Source organism: Silene latifolia, chromosome X, assembly GCF_048544455.1.
Source record: "Silene latifolia isolate original U9 population chromosome X, ASM4854445v1, whole genome shotgun sequence".
Taxonomy (NCBI): Eukaryota; Viridiplantae; Streptophyta; class Magnoliopsida; order Caryophyllales; family Caryophyllaceae; genus Silene; species Silene latifolia.
This window is the reverse complement of record NC_133537.1, coordinates 310,134,909-310,151,962: the sequence shown is the minus strand read 5'-3', so window position 1 is coordinate 310,151,962 and position 17,054 is coordinate 310,134,909. Positions and strand designations below refer to the sequence as shown.

General features: G+C 38.6%; 2 protein-coding genes across 2 annotated transcripts; one reads left to right on the top strand and one right to left on the bottom strand.

The window, feature by feature from the left end:
- Positions 1–1,243: 1,243 nt before the first annotated feature.
- Positions 1,244–1,669, top strand: LOC141620508 (uncharacterized). Its single transcript, XM_074437360.1, has one exon. It carries the CDS (start codon positions 1,244–1,246, stop codon positions 1,667–1,669), a length of 426 nt encoding a protein of 141 aa, XP_074293461.1.
- An 8,162-nt stretch (positions 1,670–9,831) lies between these two features.
- On the bottom strand, positions 9,832–16,706 carry LOC141620506 (uncharacterized). Its single transcript, XM_074437359.1, has 9 exons — positions 16,586–16,706; positions 16,421–16,497; positions 14,971–16,045; positions 14,620–14,712; positions 14,456–14,522; positions 13,634–14,165; positions 13,121–13,336; positions 11,048–11,215; positions 9,832–10,071 (listed from the first exon to the last, which is right to left on the bottom strand). The coding sequence occupies exons 1-9, from the start codon at positions 16,704–16,706 to the stop codon at positions 9,832–9,834; spliced, it is 2,589 nt and encodes an 862-aa protein (XP_074293460.1).
- Positions 16,707–17,054: the final 348 nt, after the last annotated feature.

Sequence of the window (17,054 nt, the reverse complement as noted above, 5' to 3'; positions counted from 1 at the left end):
AACATTTTAACTTAGTCGTGTAAGATCTAGTGCATGCATAACTAAAAAGAGATAAAAGAAAACAATGTTTCTTACATTATATTTGGTTCAAAAATTTTGGGCACAAATAAGGTCACCTTTCTTATTTGTTCTTGAGCTTAAATATTATGGATGATCCTCCAAAATCTCAAGTGTAGAGATTCTCCTCTTGTTGCACCCAAAACAAAATCCTTAATACTAATATACTAATTAACTAGATTAATATATTAGTGATCCTTAACAATTCTAATAATATTTATATTACTACACTAGTAATAATGTGATGTAATATTAGAATTTAGTTGAATAATTTTATAAGATCTAAAACTATTTTAGATAGAATAAGGAGAAGCATGTAAGAATGATAAAAAATGCATAAGAGAAAAATGAGAACATTTTTCACTCATTATAGAGGAGGAGGAGCCGGTTTTTGGGAGATGAAGAAGGTCAATGCATGGCCTTCACCTTTTCCTTTTTCTCTTCTCTAAAAACATAGGCATGTAAGGCTATATTTAGGTAATGATTATGTTTCATTTTAACAATTAAAATAAAACACCCATTAACCTTAAAAACCCTCTAATATTTCGGTCCATACATAAAATGGACATCCATTTTATGTTTGTGATTTTGTCAAATGTCATTTGTTAGGTCATGTGTCACACACCATGCCCATATCTATTTTTAATGCATATTTATCCAAATAAATATAATTTCACAATAAATTAATTACTTATGACAAATTAGCTAGTAATTCATGATCACAAGTATTTAAAATGGTTTATGTTAATATGTTCTACAGCAACAATGACTTTAAAACAACGAGAAATGACATAAAATGAAAAAATACAAAAAAAAAAATTGTTGAAAAATTTGTAGAGATGACATATTTTTTTAAATAAAAAAGTCACTAGGTCTATAATGTTCAAGATAATAATAAAAAAAATTTAAAATTGTAAATAATCACCAGAAAAAAGTATTTAAGATTAAAGAAACTATTAGAATAAAAAAAGGAGGGAAAGTCTAGTTTCATCGAAAAATAAAAGCGAGAAGAAGTATCAAACCGTGACCTCAGGTCCATACTTGAGAAAGTTGTTGCCAAATCAAGGAAAGATGGAGCATGAAGCTAGATGACACCCTATGGCCTTAGTGTACCGCGTTCAAGACATCTATTGGTACTTCACCATATAGGTTGGTCTATGGAAAATATTGCCATATATCGGTTGAGATGGAGCATAAGGCATATTGTGTGGTCAAGGAGCTAAATATGGATGCAAAACTAAGTGGAGAAAATCAGTTATTGCAACTCAATGAGCTTGATGAATTCCGCTTGCAAGCTTATGAAAATTCCCGTCTTTATAAGGAGAAGACAAAAAGATGGCATGATAAGAAGATTCTTAAGAAAGAATTCAAAATCGGTGATAAGGTATTGCTATTTAATTCCCGTTTCAAGCTATTTCCGGGAAAATTGCGATCAAGGTGGTCCGATCCGTTTACCGTCATTAAAGTCAACAAGTTCGGTTCCGTTGAAGTGATGACCACCAATGGAGAAAAATTCAAAGCTAATGGCCATCATTTGAATGTCTATCATGAGAATGTGATCGTTGGAGTTTTAGAGAAAGTCACCATGAATCCTCTTCCTATGGAAGCTTAACTCATTCAAGCTTCTTACGTCGTGCGGGACGTAAAATCAGTGCTTCTCGGGAGGAAACCCGTGTTTTTATTTGTTTTTGTGAATATTTTTCAATTAAAACACGAGAAATTGCACATTGAGTCACCCTCCCATTATAACCCCAAGAATACATGGAATGCCATTTATCGTTGCCCATTTGTTGATTGGAATCATGTACCTCACCAATACATTCACTACCCCACCATTCGTATATAGCAACGATTCATGGGTTGGACATTTTTGGGTAGAAATGAGCCTCACTTGGTGAGGATGTTGGAGGTAGAAAATTTGGGTGCATTTTTAAATGTTGATGGTGATGAGAAATGAGGGATTAATCTCCCTTACCACTTTGCGACTTGACAGGCTAAAACGCACACCTATCAAAGATAAACCAACTGGCCTAAACTAGTGCAGTAGAGGAAGTCAGGATCGTATCCACAGGGAGACAATTTGTTCTATTTGCTAAATCTAATCTATCTAAGTAACAAGTCTGGGGGTTTGATTTTGTTTGATTACTAAACTAATGTAACTAAAAGTAAAGTAGCAAAGTGTAGAAATCGAGTATAGAAATATAAGGGAAAAATAGCTAGGATTGTCGGTTCATCATGGTCTAATAACGGTCAAAGGTAGAGTCAAAGACTTAGTCAAACTACGGTCTGAAGAGCAGTGAAAAGGTCCTCTCGGTCCACTACTCACCCTAGAAACTTTGTAATATGCTCTCGCTCTATTTAAAGTATTCTATTATTCGTAGCAGATCTCACTCTTTCCAATCTCTCGATCTAGGTCGGCGTTTATCAGATTAAATAACTAGTCGCATGCATTCAACTAATTAAATAGGAATTAAATGCTACTATTAACAATTCAGACGAATAATTATACCAAATCTAAAACTAGTTAAAAACCGTCATACAACCATAGATCCCCTAAATCCCAGCATAAGAAATTTAGCTACGCATGATTGAACTAATAAAATTAGCAAGAATAATAACAACTAAATTAGACATGATAATAAGATGCAAATAACGATAAAGCATATGATAAAGGCGAAACAAGGAAAAGCAGAACGAATCTAGGGAAATAATAATTGAAGAATGAAAGGTTAATTAAATTACCGAAATAATGGAAGCAAGATTACAAGTTTTCCGATCCGAAAGTTCAAAGAAAGTAACGTGGGAAAGTGTTTAGTTTGTAAAAAAGATAATCTAATATTGTTCACTGCCTTCCTCTTAAATAATAAAAGTAAATTATTAAACACGAAACAAGATGGGCCGAGATAATTAACATAAAAATCTCGCCCAATGAACAGTGACAGTCGATCGACCAGATTAATAGTCGATCGACCACTTCAAGGAACAAGACCAGTCGATCGACCAATGTGGCAGTCGATCGACTTTTCAGCTATTAACAACGTGTAGCCTCTTCCTTACGCATTTTCATGTAGTCAACACGCAATCCAAGACGACCGCTTCCGAGCTCTAACTTCACTACTTATCCAAAATGCAACTCCGGGGACGGGTTTTGGCTCATTCTTCACCACTTGGGTCAGCAACCTGCAAAATGCATAGTCCGACCGAAGTAACCGAAAACAAGGGAGAATAGTAGCTTACGCTACCCAAAATAGCATAAAAATGCGTGAAAAAGAGTAGAGTAAACGTATGAAAAAGGCATGCATCAAACCTCCCCAAACCAAACCCTTGCTTGTCCCCAAGCAAGCTCTAGACTCTAGCTAAACTAACTAATGGGACGGGTTCAATCTCAGAGCTAACTATAAAGTGAAAACCCTAAACCAATTTAATGCAACAACCAACAATCAATTAGCAAGATGAGTCATGCAAACGAATTATGAAGATGTTAAAAACTGTTGAACCTTCGACCTTGCAAGACTTATCATAATGAACTCTCACGGGTCACTCAATCACTTATTTAAACACGTAGTAAGATATAATGTGAGATAGAAAGAATAAAGTACACTCACCTAATTGCGACCTATAAGAACATGCATGCAATCTAACATGAATAAAATCTCTACAACCGTACATATGCATTCCAACCATTCAAATGACCAAGACACATGCCGAGGACTTCCATTTGGGGTAAGTGAGGTAATGGGTAAGAAGGAGCTAAAATGAATTTGGGAAAATGGAGTTAAAAATCAAGCTAGTAACAACCGAATACCAAATTTAATCACATTCCAACTTCATACTCAATTTAATAATACAAAACAGTGCAAATTAGATGCACAGAGCTCGCAATCCACCATAAAATTGTCAACTCCCCAAAGGGTATGGATAAAACGTGGGAGTATAAACCATCACAATACCTTCCATTTTTCTGCATATGATTTTTCTAACTTTCTCTTTTTTTTCTTTTTTTTTCAGCCTTATTTTTTTCAATTTTTCAATATTATTTTTCTTCTTCTTTTCCATCCCTTCAACTTTTCCACCAACTTCTCAAAACAGATATAACCGCATTGCAGTGAAACATTCCCAACAGGCTACCATTACTAGCTCGGCTAGGGTAGACAAAATTATAGATTGTAGCTATATGGGACAAAACATGCAATTTGGCTATGTGGATCTCATGGGTAGAAAGAAATAAAGAGGATTGCCTCTCCTAACGTGTGTCACCAACCACAGACCGAATGCATACAGGTACTAAGTAGATTGAATTCATGCTTATGAAATTTTGATGTGACATGCCTTATAAGGAGTAACTACTCACATTCCTACATGAACTGGTCATGAATGTCACCAGTTTTTAAGCTCTAGACCTTAGAAATTATAGGTAGCTTGCCAAAATTCAAAGTCAAGTCTAATGTTCAGCAAGAATTTTAACAAAAACTCATGGACCATGCATATAAGACTCTACTAATAACATGTCAATTATGCAAGGCTTAGGCAAAAAAAAATGTAGCGCAAAATCATCATTGAAATACTACCGTTTCGACTCGGCCTAATATGCAAAAGAAATGCATGTTTTTGTACTTCTTTCAAATTTTTCAATTTTTTTTTTGTGATTGATTTATATTTTTTTTAGGGATTTTCTACAAGGTAACCCTTAGTTTTTTCGAATCCTATAAGGTAACCCTCTATTTAATGAATCCTACACTAATAACCCTATACTCTATATAAACTAATGAACATAACCTTAAATTTGCAATCAGTCAATTTTTTCTGTTAAGTTAGTGATGTGGCTGTTAAGTTGATGACATGGACTACCTTATTAGTTTCCCTCCTTTTGGCTGTTATTTGGCAAATGAAGTGTTCATCAATTTCCCTCCACTTCTTTTACAGCTCCTTTCTCCTTTTAGATTCTCTCAACTTTACTTTAATTTTCCTCTACTTATTTTACATCAATTTTTTTTGTTTCACTTTTTTTCCTAAACAGGCCAACAAAAAATATGAAATAAAAGAGGACAACAAAAGTTAGCATTTAACCCCTTTATATATATTGGCAAACTTACCATTATGTTTTCCATTACAAAAAAAAAGCAAGGTATCTTTCTTCTTGCCAAAACAAAAAAGGCCATAACATTCAGAGGTTTACATAAGGCCATTAAGGCAGCAAATAAGTCATTACAGTTTCACCGGGTTGCAAAATACGGCCACTATAACCAGCAAAAAAGCCATCAGAGGCAGCAAAAAAAGTCGTCACTTGCATATTTCTTCTTTAACATCCATTAAGTAGTAGCCTTCCTCTTCCTTCCTCTCCTTACCTGTGGTTGAGTTGATGTTGATGCACTTCCCATAATTATTGTATCTTCAACTATTACTTCAACAAAGTTAGCCCTAAAATGAAGCTTTAATAAGACGTTCTCCATACTGCATCCAAACATTACCACTATCAAATTATGAGTTTCAAAACATGAACTCAAACTTGGCCAAAGATTAAAATTCTTAAGTAATTAACTACTGATTATTTGAAAAGTAATAATCTTTACACCTAAAAGTTTTCAACTTAGACAAAGATTTAAAGAATTAACAAAGAACAATATCAGATTTTACAAATTGTATAGATTGATCATAATATGCAGGCTAGCTATACTTGGGACACCATTCTCTAAATTGTTGAACAAATGACTCCAAATAAGAAAAGTGAGAAGCTGAACAAATGACTCCAAATTGCCTGCAAAGGTTCTGTAACAAAGATTCTCACCTAGCCAAACTAAACGGTGCTTTACCAGCTAGCTATACTTGGGACCAAGATTTAAAATAGTAGGAAAAAAAGGGAATCAATCTTTACTTTTCAATTGAAGATAAAAGTTACAGTACATTCATTTCACTTTCTTTTCCTTCCAACTTGAAAAAATAAGCCATATTTAAACAGATAAACAAGCAACAACTTAAATTAAACAGGAAAAATGCAACATGGGCAATAAGATCATGAAGGCTCGGCCAAAATAGAAGTATACAAGTACTTCTATTTGATTTTGTCATACTAGTCCATATTGCGTCTATCTCGGTTGTCTCGACGAATTTTTCAACTTAACACACTAAATTCTACCGAAATTACAGAGAGTGAAGGTGGAAATACACAAGTTTTCATTTAAGACGAAAACTATCCGTCTTAAACTTTAGACGGGTCAATAGTATACCAAACTGCCTCACTTTACTGCATCCAAGCATACTGATTATGTGAAAAGTAAGCATCTTTATACCAAATTACCGAGAACTTCATCTATCTATGCTACTTCCCCAATCAAATTATGAATTTCAAAGCATGAACTCAAGTAATTAACTACTGGTTATTTGAAAAGTAAGCATCTTTATACTTAAAAGTTCTCAACTTGGCCAAATATTTAAACAAATAACCAAAAACAACATCAGATTATACAAAATTAAACAATATTGTGTTAATAACAAACAAAAATAAAGGGAGAAAGATGAATACCTGAAAACCCACAAATAAATGATGAAAAATGCAAGTTATTGATGAAAGATAATCGATAAATTTTGGGTTTGATTAGACGATGAATTGTGGGTTCATCAGAAACCCTAGTTTGGCAGATTAAGGGTGAATGGTTTTGTAAATGAAACAGGGGAATGGGGTATGTGAAAGGGTTTTTGGGTTTCTGAATGATCGATTGATCATAAATCTTAGTTTAGGGAGTTTGAGTTTTGTTTTAATTTTATTTCCATGTCTAATGCTTAGTCATCAGTGATTCATCACCCTATTGCCATGTCAGCGTACTATATCAGCATTTAACGTTAAAACTTAACGGAATTAAACCTTAATGTCACGCTAATTACTTTTTAGGATGTAGAGGGTTATTAGTGTGGGATTCATTAAATAGAGGGTTACCTTATAGGATTCTTATAAACTAAGGGTTACCTTGTAGAAAATCCCTTTTTTTTATATATGGAAAAGGAAAAACAATGCAAACGGAAATGCAATAAACATGTAAACAAAAATGCAACAAAAATGCAGATGGATGCAAACAAACAGATGCATACCTTCCTCAAACCATATTACACAATGCCCCCATTGTGATCAACAAACACCAGCAACATCAAAATATATGGGAGAAATGGGTACACAAAACGAGATGAAATACAAATAAAGCAAAGAAGGAAAAAAAAAGGACTCACAAGATAGGGCACGTAAAAGACCTCCCCAAACCAGCCAACAACAAGGGAGGTCGTAGCTGTGGACATGGCCCACCTGCAGCCAGCCAATCTGTGGACATACAGCGGTCTTTTGAAAGCCACGCTCGGCGGCGTAAAAATGCTTTCGACCGGATCATTTTAGATCGGTCGGTTTCGTCTCGGCAAGGATCTCGAAACGATTAGAGATGTTCAGAGTCGCCACCAAGCATTTTTGGGATGCTTGGAACCCGTTCGAATCCACTTTATACCTCGGTCAAACGAAGCACAAAGGAGTGTTTGACATAGGTACTAAAGATAAAGAATCGTCCCTCTTTAGCATCCTATCTCTAGAATAACTCTCGTACGCCCTGGATAAGGTCGTCCACTATCCAAAGTTTCTGAGTAAGAGGTGAAGGTACGTATTGGGAAGCCCTTTAATCAGACACCCAATCCCGCTCGCGGTAGCAGCCTCTACTGACCGATCTTGGTTGGTTGAATGTAAAAGTTGATAAAACGGTTTAAATGCATGAATGCGCATCCAATAGTTTAAACCTAACATGTGAGAGCTTTCTAAGTCGGTTGATTTAATCCAAATATCAAGTATAAGATGTTGAGTTGGATTTATGATTGATTTGCATGTAAGATAGAAATTAAACATCCATTTACCGAATTAGGTTTATGGTGCATAACGTGATCCATTTGTCTTAGTAAGACATTTTGCAAATACGGTATTTGAATGAGCAAATTAGTCATCTGATCCTTCCTATATCCGGGTTAGCCAGAGTCGGGATTGTCCTGGACCAATGCTGGAAAGGGAACAGACCCTACATCAGGCAGCCAGAAGAGGCGCGAGCCTATTGGCGATGCAAGAGGGTCTCCCCTGGTTTGAAAATAGAAAAAAGAAGTGGCATGTTTAGACGCGGGTCAGTCAACGATGCATGACGTGTTATGACCATTGAAAAATGTTTGTAAAATGTGTTGAAAAATGGGTATTTAAACCCGTTTTGGTTTGAAAAGGCCGTTTAGGCCGCTTTTGTGTTGATTTGAAGAACGAGACTTGAATAACCGTCATTATTTTGGCGGCATTCGATGTCGGGTTTGACTTTACAAGCTTGACATTAATAGTTTTGAAAATGGATATGAACTAATTGTTTTAAGTTCAATATAATTAGTCACTATTCATCATCGTACTCGGGTTAAAATCCGACATGGTATGTAGAACCAAGATGACTTTGTATTGGTGACTAACACATTAATTTTGAAAATAAAAGAAATGATGAAAGACTTTAAAATGTCTTCCAAAATGTAAAGAAATGAAATAAAAGGCTTTAAAATATCTTTTAAATGTAATTAACCAAATATTATCACCAAAACACGGATTAAACCATCATGGTATTAAGAACCAAGGGTGAAAAATGTTTTATGGTTAAAAACTTGTAAAAATAAAAAGGGGTTGGAAAATACTTGAAATGGTAAAAACCGTTTACAAATATGAAAATAAGGGAGATGAAGAGACCAAACACAGATTGGACTTAAGGCTGGGCAGGGTCCTTTAAGCGCGAGCCCATGTGCTACGTAAGTAGCCTCTGCCTCAACCAAAAGTCCGGTTTTGGCTCATTCTTCCCATGTTTTGGGCCATGTTATGCATAATTTAGCATGTTATAGTCATAAAACAAGTAAAGACATGATAAAAAGAGGTTTTTTACACCCTCATACTTACATGCTAGGTTATGGCGAGAAATCGATGTAAGTGTATCAACTCGTTTGGTCGGAAAACTCGGTTTAAAACCGTTTTAGTAAGTAAAAAGAGAGTTTTGTTAAGTTTAGTGATGGTGTAGTGGTCGAGATAGTCGGTCAAGTGATTTAATGCACGATAACGGTACCAAACAATGTGTAAGGCTTGTGTTCACGATCGGTAGGTCGTAAACACGTGTCGGATTGTGACTTAGGAAGTCGAGTCGAGAATTTTAAGGGATAAAAGAGGGGCCGGACACTCGCGTAACTCTCAAATGGTAGCATTTGAGGGGTATTTATAGGAAAATGAGTGGTTGTGTGAGTTTTGAACGACGTGGCCACCTGGGCTGCTCAAAGAGGCGCGAGCCATGTCGCACGTCTTCGAGGTGTCTTGTCGCTTTCACAAAAGTGAAATCATGATTTGTTCTATCCTAGGATTTGGATGCACATGTTTGGTACTTGACTATGTAAGATTCCAGGAAACCTTAACATAGAAACTTTTGAATGGTTTTGCTTTTTGTGTTTCACTCGGTTTGACTCGTTGTTGGAGTCGGGATTTGAATTTTGAGTCGGTTTTTGGCCCGGTGTCGGTTTTAACTCTAGTTAGTGTCATTGTGACCCCGTCGTCATGCATTAAACACTCCAAGTACTTTTGAAAAGTTTTGAAATGTTTTATTTTTGAAATCGTTCTAAGTTTTCCGATGTAAAGTTGTACACAAACTGTTGATCAAACGCTGCGATTCCTAAGCATGTTGTAGTTCGATAATCATCGGGTGTTCGTTGGAGTCTCAGCAGATACTGGGTATCTACAGTAGCCAGCTGCTACTAATCGTCGCCTGCCTTGTAGTCGGAGTCCTCCTCCATCTCAACTGTGTCCTCCGTAGTAGCAGGGCGAGGGTAGCCGTCAGCAGGGTAGCGGTAGTAGGACGGATGTGGCCACCCAGCTGGTGGCAACCATCTGGCACGAGCATAGCGGTCATATACAGGAAAGTCGACTAAGGCCTGGTTCAGCTCCATCCTAGCTGTACGCCTGTACAAGTCCAACAAAAGGTAATCCCGCCCCTCCTGATCCATGACCGGAGGGGTGATAAAAGGAGGTGGACAAATGAAGTGGGCTGGGTAAACCGGCTGAGTCTCAGCCGTAAAAGGTGTAGTGCGTGGGGAAGTATGTGGGCCCTGAGAAGACTGGCCCTGCTCCTTAGCACTGGGAGCACTCTACTGCTGCCTATACACCATAAGATATGAGGGGATAGGTGGACGACGTCCTCTGCCACTTGACTGACTCCATGTACGGTATGTCCATGTAACTGCAGCTGTCAGGACCACCGGTGAGCTCATGTCCTATAGGGACCATGCCACGAGGGAAATCGGGGATAAGCTGGGGGCAATATGAGAAACTAGTCCGCCAGCCACTAAGGTAGCTAAAGAGCCCGTCCCAAGTGTGTGAAAGTGTGTGGCGGTCAAATAAGCAATGTTCAGCATATACGGGGTACCACTGTCAATGTTCAAATACCCCGCCAAGATAGACATCTCAATTGTGTTAATATTATTGGACTCATTTCGGCCAAAGATAGTGTTGCCCACTAAATGGAGCCAAAACCGAATAGGGGGAAGGTGGACAAAGGCGTCGCGTCTCTTTCCGTCTGTACAATCGGAAATAGCGGACCATGGCATGCACCAACTTCTTAGGAGGAGTGGCGTGCCCGTCACTAGTCATCCCTAGAAGGGCCCCAAAAGCAGCCAAGGTCAAAGAGAACCCTTGGTTAAAAATTCAAAAATGAATACAAGGGGCCAAAGGGTTGGTCTCATAGGCAACCGCACCGAAGACGTAGGAGCTGAAAAACTCGAGGGTCGGGACTAAATAAGTGTATTCGTGCATATCTACCAAACCTGGCATCCCTGTGTGGCGTAAAAGGTCAATTACAGGTTCATAGAAACCTAGTGTCTCCAGACTAGGTCGATGTAGAAAACAGGTCGAAAAGATACTACCCTCTAATAAACTGAGAAATCTAGTCCGTTGAGCAAGAGTGCAAAATGTTACCTCTGGATAGTCAGGTAGACTATCTCTAGGCTCCCGTAGTACGAGAGCAGATGGTGGAATATCAGGAGTCGCACTCGATCCCTCACCCGTCTCCATAGGTGTGTCTGCCACAGCTGCCCGGCGTCGAGACATCTGACCCGCCACTCGTCTTCTCTTTCTGTCTTCCATCTGAAATTTAGCACGGATAAGAAATACGCATAAAATCAGAAAGTTATTGTTGGAAGTTGCAAAAAAAAAAATTGATCGACCAACAGTACTAGTCGATCGACCAACAGTTCCAGTCGATCGATCAACAGTACTAGTCGATCGACTAAAAATGCAATTCCAGATTTTCCTCGACACTAGTTTTTTTGAAAAACTGACCCTAATTTCAAATTAAAACATTAAAATTGAAAAAGCAAGGGCAAAGAGGAAAACTAATATCCAATCCTATGCTATAGACATCAATTGAGACACGAAAATCCCCCACAATAACCATATTACACATGATTTGAACAAAAACAGTTGAGATCCCAAATTTTAAACCCTAATATTGAAAATTAACAATGGCAAAGAGGGTTATTAAGGAAGAAAGACGTGAATAAATCAAAAGAATCAAAAACCCCCAAATTGTAGAACCCTAATTTCGAAAATTGACATTCGAAATTGGCTATAAAACAGCTAAAAACATGGGTAAATGAAACATACATGAAAGGGGGGAACTTACTTGTGTGAAGAATAGACGGAAAACAGAAGGGATTAACACCAAAAACCAGTAAGAAAAATGAAGAAGAGAGGAATGAAAGAGACGACGTTGGTGTTGTCGCTGCTGCTGGCTTCAGACGGTTCCTCTTATTTTTTTTCTTTTGTCTTTGAGTTTGAATGAATGAAAAATTGGTGAAAAAAAAACTTCCTTCTATCATTAAGTCATGCACAAAAAGCAACTTAGTCGATTGACCAACATGTCCCAGTCGATCGACTTTTTTTTTTCAATTTTGGCCATCAAGAATTTGGTCGATCGACTACCTTATCAGTCGATCGACTTTTTCGCTTGTTCCGCTTCTGTTTTCAGTCGATCGACTACTCAGTTCAGTCGATCGACTTTTTCTTACCTGATCAGCGACGTGATTTCCTCCTTTCATGACCGTCCACTATAGGCAGAATCGCACGCATAAACTGTAAGAGCACTCGTTGACGGAACTTGAACTAAAAAGCAATAAAAACACACACACGCGAAAATTAAAAGAGTTCAAAACAAAATTACAAGAATGTGTATAATCCGGGTTGCCTCCCGGTCAGCGCTGGTTTTTAAGGTCCCGCTCAACCTTTGTTACCTCAGTCTTTAGGTTCATAAATTGGGTCGAAATACAGCAATTCGACCACTCCAACAAAATTCTTAGCACCATAATAATGCTTCACTTGGTGACCATTTACCTTAAATTTCTCTCCCGCGGAGTTCTTTAGCTCGACTGACCCGAATTTGGAAACATTTGTTACCGTGTAGGGTCCGCTCCACCTGGACTTCAGCTTACCAGGAAATAGACGAAGTCGTGGGTTGAATAGCAGCACTTGCTCCCCAACCTGAAACTAACGTTGTAGGATCTTCTTATCGTGCCACCTCTTGGTTTTCTCCTTGTAGATGTGGGCGCTGTCATAGGCATTCAGCCTAAACTCCTCTAGCTCATCTAGCTGCAATAAGCGTTTCTCACCACACAAATTAGCATCAAAATTCAATTCACAAATTGTCCACCATGCCTTATGCTCCAACTCTACAGGCAAATGACAAGACTTACCATAGACTAATCGATACGGTGATGCACCAATTGGTGTCTTATAAGCAATCCTATATCCCCATAAAGTGTAATCTAATTTCATACTCCAATATTTTCGTGATTTAGAAATGACTTTTGCTAAAATTTATTTTAGCTCCCGATTATAGACCTCTACTTGACCACTAGTTTGAGGATGATACTCCAAACCTCTACAATGTTCAACACCATATTTAGACAGTAAAGTAGTAAGTTGTTTCTCTTTAAAAAGCATACCTCCATCACTAATGATAACCCGAGGGACACCAAAACGAGAAAAAATCACCTTTTTGAAAAGTTGGATGACAGTCTTTGCATCACAATGGACCGAAGCAACGGCCTCTACCCACTTAGACACGTAATCAACAGCTACTAGAATATACCTGTTACCCTTGCTAGACGGAAATGGACCTTGATAATCAATGCCCCAGACATCAAAAATCCCGACCTCTAAAATGCCAACTTGAGGCAACTCATCTCTCCTTGAAATGTTTCCCGTCCGCTATCACGCATCACAAGCTACAACAAAATGTTTAGCATCTTTGAACATGGATGGCCAATAAAAACCAGACTGAAGTACCTTAGCCACGGTCCTAGAGGGACCGTGGTGACCGCCATAGGACGAAGAATGACATGCTTATAGGATAGCTTCGGTCTCCCACTGCGGTATACACCGCTTATAAAGACCATCAACACATTCCTTGAACAGATAAGGGTCATCCCATAAATACTGCTTCACATCGTGAAGGAACCGCTTCCTCTGCTGATATAACATATCAGGAGGTAATCAATTACCTACAATAACATTAGCATAATCAGCATACCAAGGAGTTTCAGCATTAGAAATAGCTAATAAAATATCATCGGGAAATGAGTCATTAATAGGGAGAATATCTCCCTCATTTTGCAGCTCTAGTCGAGATAAATGGTCAGCAACAAAGTTTTCAGATCCCTTCTTATCTCGAATCTCCAAATCAAACTCCTGAATTGGGAGTATCCATCTCAATAGTCGCGGCTTGGCGTCCTTCTTAACAAGAAGCTGCCTCAAAGTCGTATGATCGGTAAAAACAATCACCTTGGACCCGAGCAGATATGACCTAAACTTTTCTAGTGCATATACTACTGCCAGCATCTCCTTCTCAGTAGTAGCATAATTAACCTGAGTCCCATCCAATGTTCGGCTAGCATAGTAAATAGCACTCAAAACCTTGTCTTTCCTTTGGCTTAACACCGCGCCAACTGCATAATCGCTGGCATCACACATTATCTCGAATGGCAGCTCCCAATCTGGAGCTTGAATAATAGATGCTGTGATCAAGGCCCGCTTTAACCTGTTAAAAGCAGAAAGAAAATCATCAAAAAAATTCAAAAGAACATCTTTAATTAGCAATCGTGTAAGTGGTTTAGCAATTTTAGAAAAGTCCTTGATGAACCGGCGATAAAAGCCAGCGTGACCAAGGAAACTCCTAACTCCTTTGACATTAACAGGAGGTGGTAATTGCTCAATCACTTGCACTTTTGCTCTGTCAACCTGTATACCCTTATCAGAAACTAAGTGACCAAGGACAACTCCCTCTTTGACCATAAAATGGCACTTTTCCCAGTTCAACATCATATTAACCTCAATACATCTCTGCAAAATCTTATCAAGGTTAGATAAACAAGAAGATAAATCAAACCCATAGACGCTGAAATCGTCCATAAAAACCTCCATAATAGACTCTATATACTCGGAAAATATCCCCATCATGCACTTTTTAAAGGTAGCTGGGGCATTACACAAACCAAATGGCATCCTGCGATCTGCATAAACACCATAGGGACAAGTAAAAGTCGTTTTCTCCTGATCATCCGGATGGATAGGGATCTGAAAGAAACCTGAGTATCCATCTAGATAACAGAAAAACTTATGGGAAGATAATCTCTCTAACAGCTGGTCATTAAAGGGAAGGGGGAAATGATCTTTTTTAGTTGCGATGTTTAATTGTCTATAATCTATGCACATCCGCCAACCAGTCATAGTTCTAATCGGTATTAATTCATTCTTATCATTTTTCATCACTGTAGTCCCTCCTTTCTTCGGAACTACATGAACTGGACTCACCCACTTAGAGTCAGAGATAGAATAAATTATACCTGCATCAAGAAGTTTCATTACCTCTTTCCTTACCACATCCGGCATGTTTTGATTCAACCTGCATAAACCCTGTGCACGAGGTTTATGACCTTCCTCCAGGTTGATACGGTGCATACAGAAATCTGGACTAATACCTGTCAAGTCATCTAAACTGTATCCCATAGCCTTCTTATTCTTTATCAGAACACCCAAAAAATCGGCGAGTTGGCTATCATCAAGCTTGGAACTAACAATAACTGAATATTGTTCATGGTCATCGAGAAAGACATACGTAAGGTGGGAGGGGAGAGGTTTGAGCTCCGGTTTCTTTACCTCAATAGCATAAGAGGTTTCCATTATCGCATTTACCATCTCTCCTTTCTCAATAGTGAACTCTTTACCTTTCAGAGCAGCTTTCATTGTCTTGTAATCAATCTGCTCATCTTCTGCAAAATCATCAATAGCTATCAAAGCTTCTAACGGGTCCCCAATGAGGGATCTCGTCCAATAATCAAACATAGATTCATCTACAATGTCTACAGCATAACATGTATCCTCTATCATAGGCTTAGCCAGCGTGCTAGCCAAACTAAAAGTAACCTTGTCATCCCCTACCTCGAGAGTCAAACGTCCCTGTTTGACATCAATAATGGCTCCTGTAGTATGCAGAAATGGCCTACCCAAGATTATGGGGATCTGAGTGTCCTCGTCCATATCTAATACAATGAAATCAACAGGTATAAAAAATTTGCCTATCCTAACAGGGACATCCTCTAATACACCTAGAGGTCGCTTAACTGTTCTGTCGGCCATTTGTAGGGTAACTTTGGTAACTTTAAGATGCCCTATATTCAGTTTCCCGCAAACCGAATAGGGCATGACACTGACACTGGCACCCAAATCACATAAATCTTTATCTATTACATGAGTGCCTATTGTACAGGGAATTGAAAAACTACCAGGATCCTTCAATTTTGGTGGAGACTTGCTTTGTAGGAGCGCACTACACTCTTCAGTAAAAGCAATGGTCACTACCTCGTTAAAGCTTCTCTTACGGGTCAAGATGACCTTCATAAAATTAGCATAAGAGGGTACCTGGGTAATTAGTTCGGTAAAAGGTACAGTTACCTGAAGATTTTTGACGACCTCCAAGAATTTACCGAATTGTCGCTCGACTTTTATGTTCTTTAGGCGCCCTGGAAAAGGAACCTTGATAACAATTGGCGAGTCAGCAACTTTACTCTTCCCTTGGTCAGAAATAGACGCCTTATTAGTAGTAGAAGGCGTTCCAATAACAATAGATGACGGGTCAACAACCTCGTTTGGCGAAAAAGTCGATCGACCAACAGGACTGGTCGATCGACCAACAGTACCAGTCGATCAACCACTTTCATCAGTCGATCGACCAGTTTCAATTTTACCAATTTCAGTTTCCGCAGTTTTAGTCGATCGACTTTTTTCATGTGGTACATCAACTTCGTCCGCTGCTTCTTCTTCCGCATCTACATCTAACTCCTCAATTATGACCTCTTCAACATTCTCAGGCACTACGGGTGCATCATAAGTAAGACTGCTTCGAAGATGAAGTGGATTTTTTCGTGTCATGCGGCTTCACAGGCTGAGATGGTAATTTACCTGGTTGTCTACTTGAAGTGGATAGTTGGGCAATTTGATTGTCCAACATCTTGTTATGTGACATCAACTGAGTGATAAGTGCCTCTTGCTTTTGTGAAGCGGCCATCTGTTGCTGAAGCATGGCCTTTATGTCAGATAGGTCATTGTTTGGATGTTGTTGACCTCCTTAATTGTTCCTATGATAACCACCTTGTGGTTGATTTCCCCGATTATGAGGAATAGTATATGTCTGATTCGGACCTTGTGGCGGTGGTGGAGTTGGGTTAAGAACATTCTGACTTCAATAGAAGAAATTAGGATGCTCTCTAGTCCTTGCATTGTAGAAATTGGAGTATGGTGTACCTTGTTCTAAGGACTGGAAGGCGTGAACCTGCTCCAAGGGACTCAGGCACTCAACTGCACCATGTCCTGCAATACCACATCGCTCACAAGGTGTTTCCTGCTGGGTCATGGCATGAACTGTCTGCTG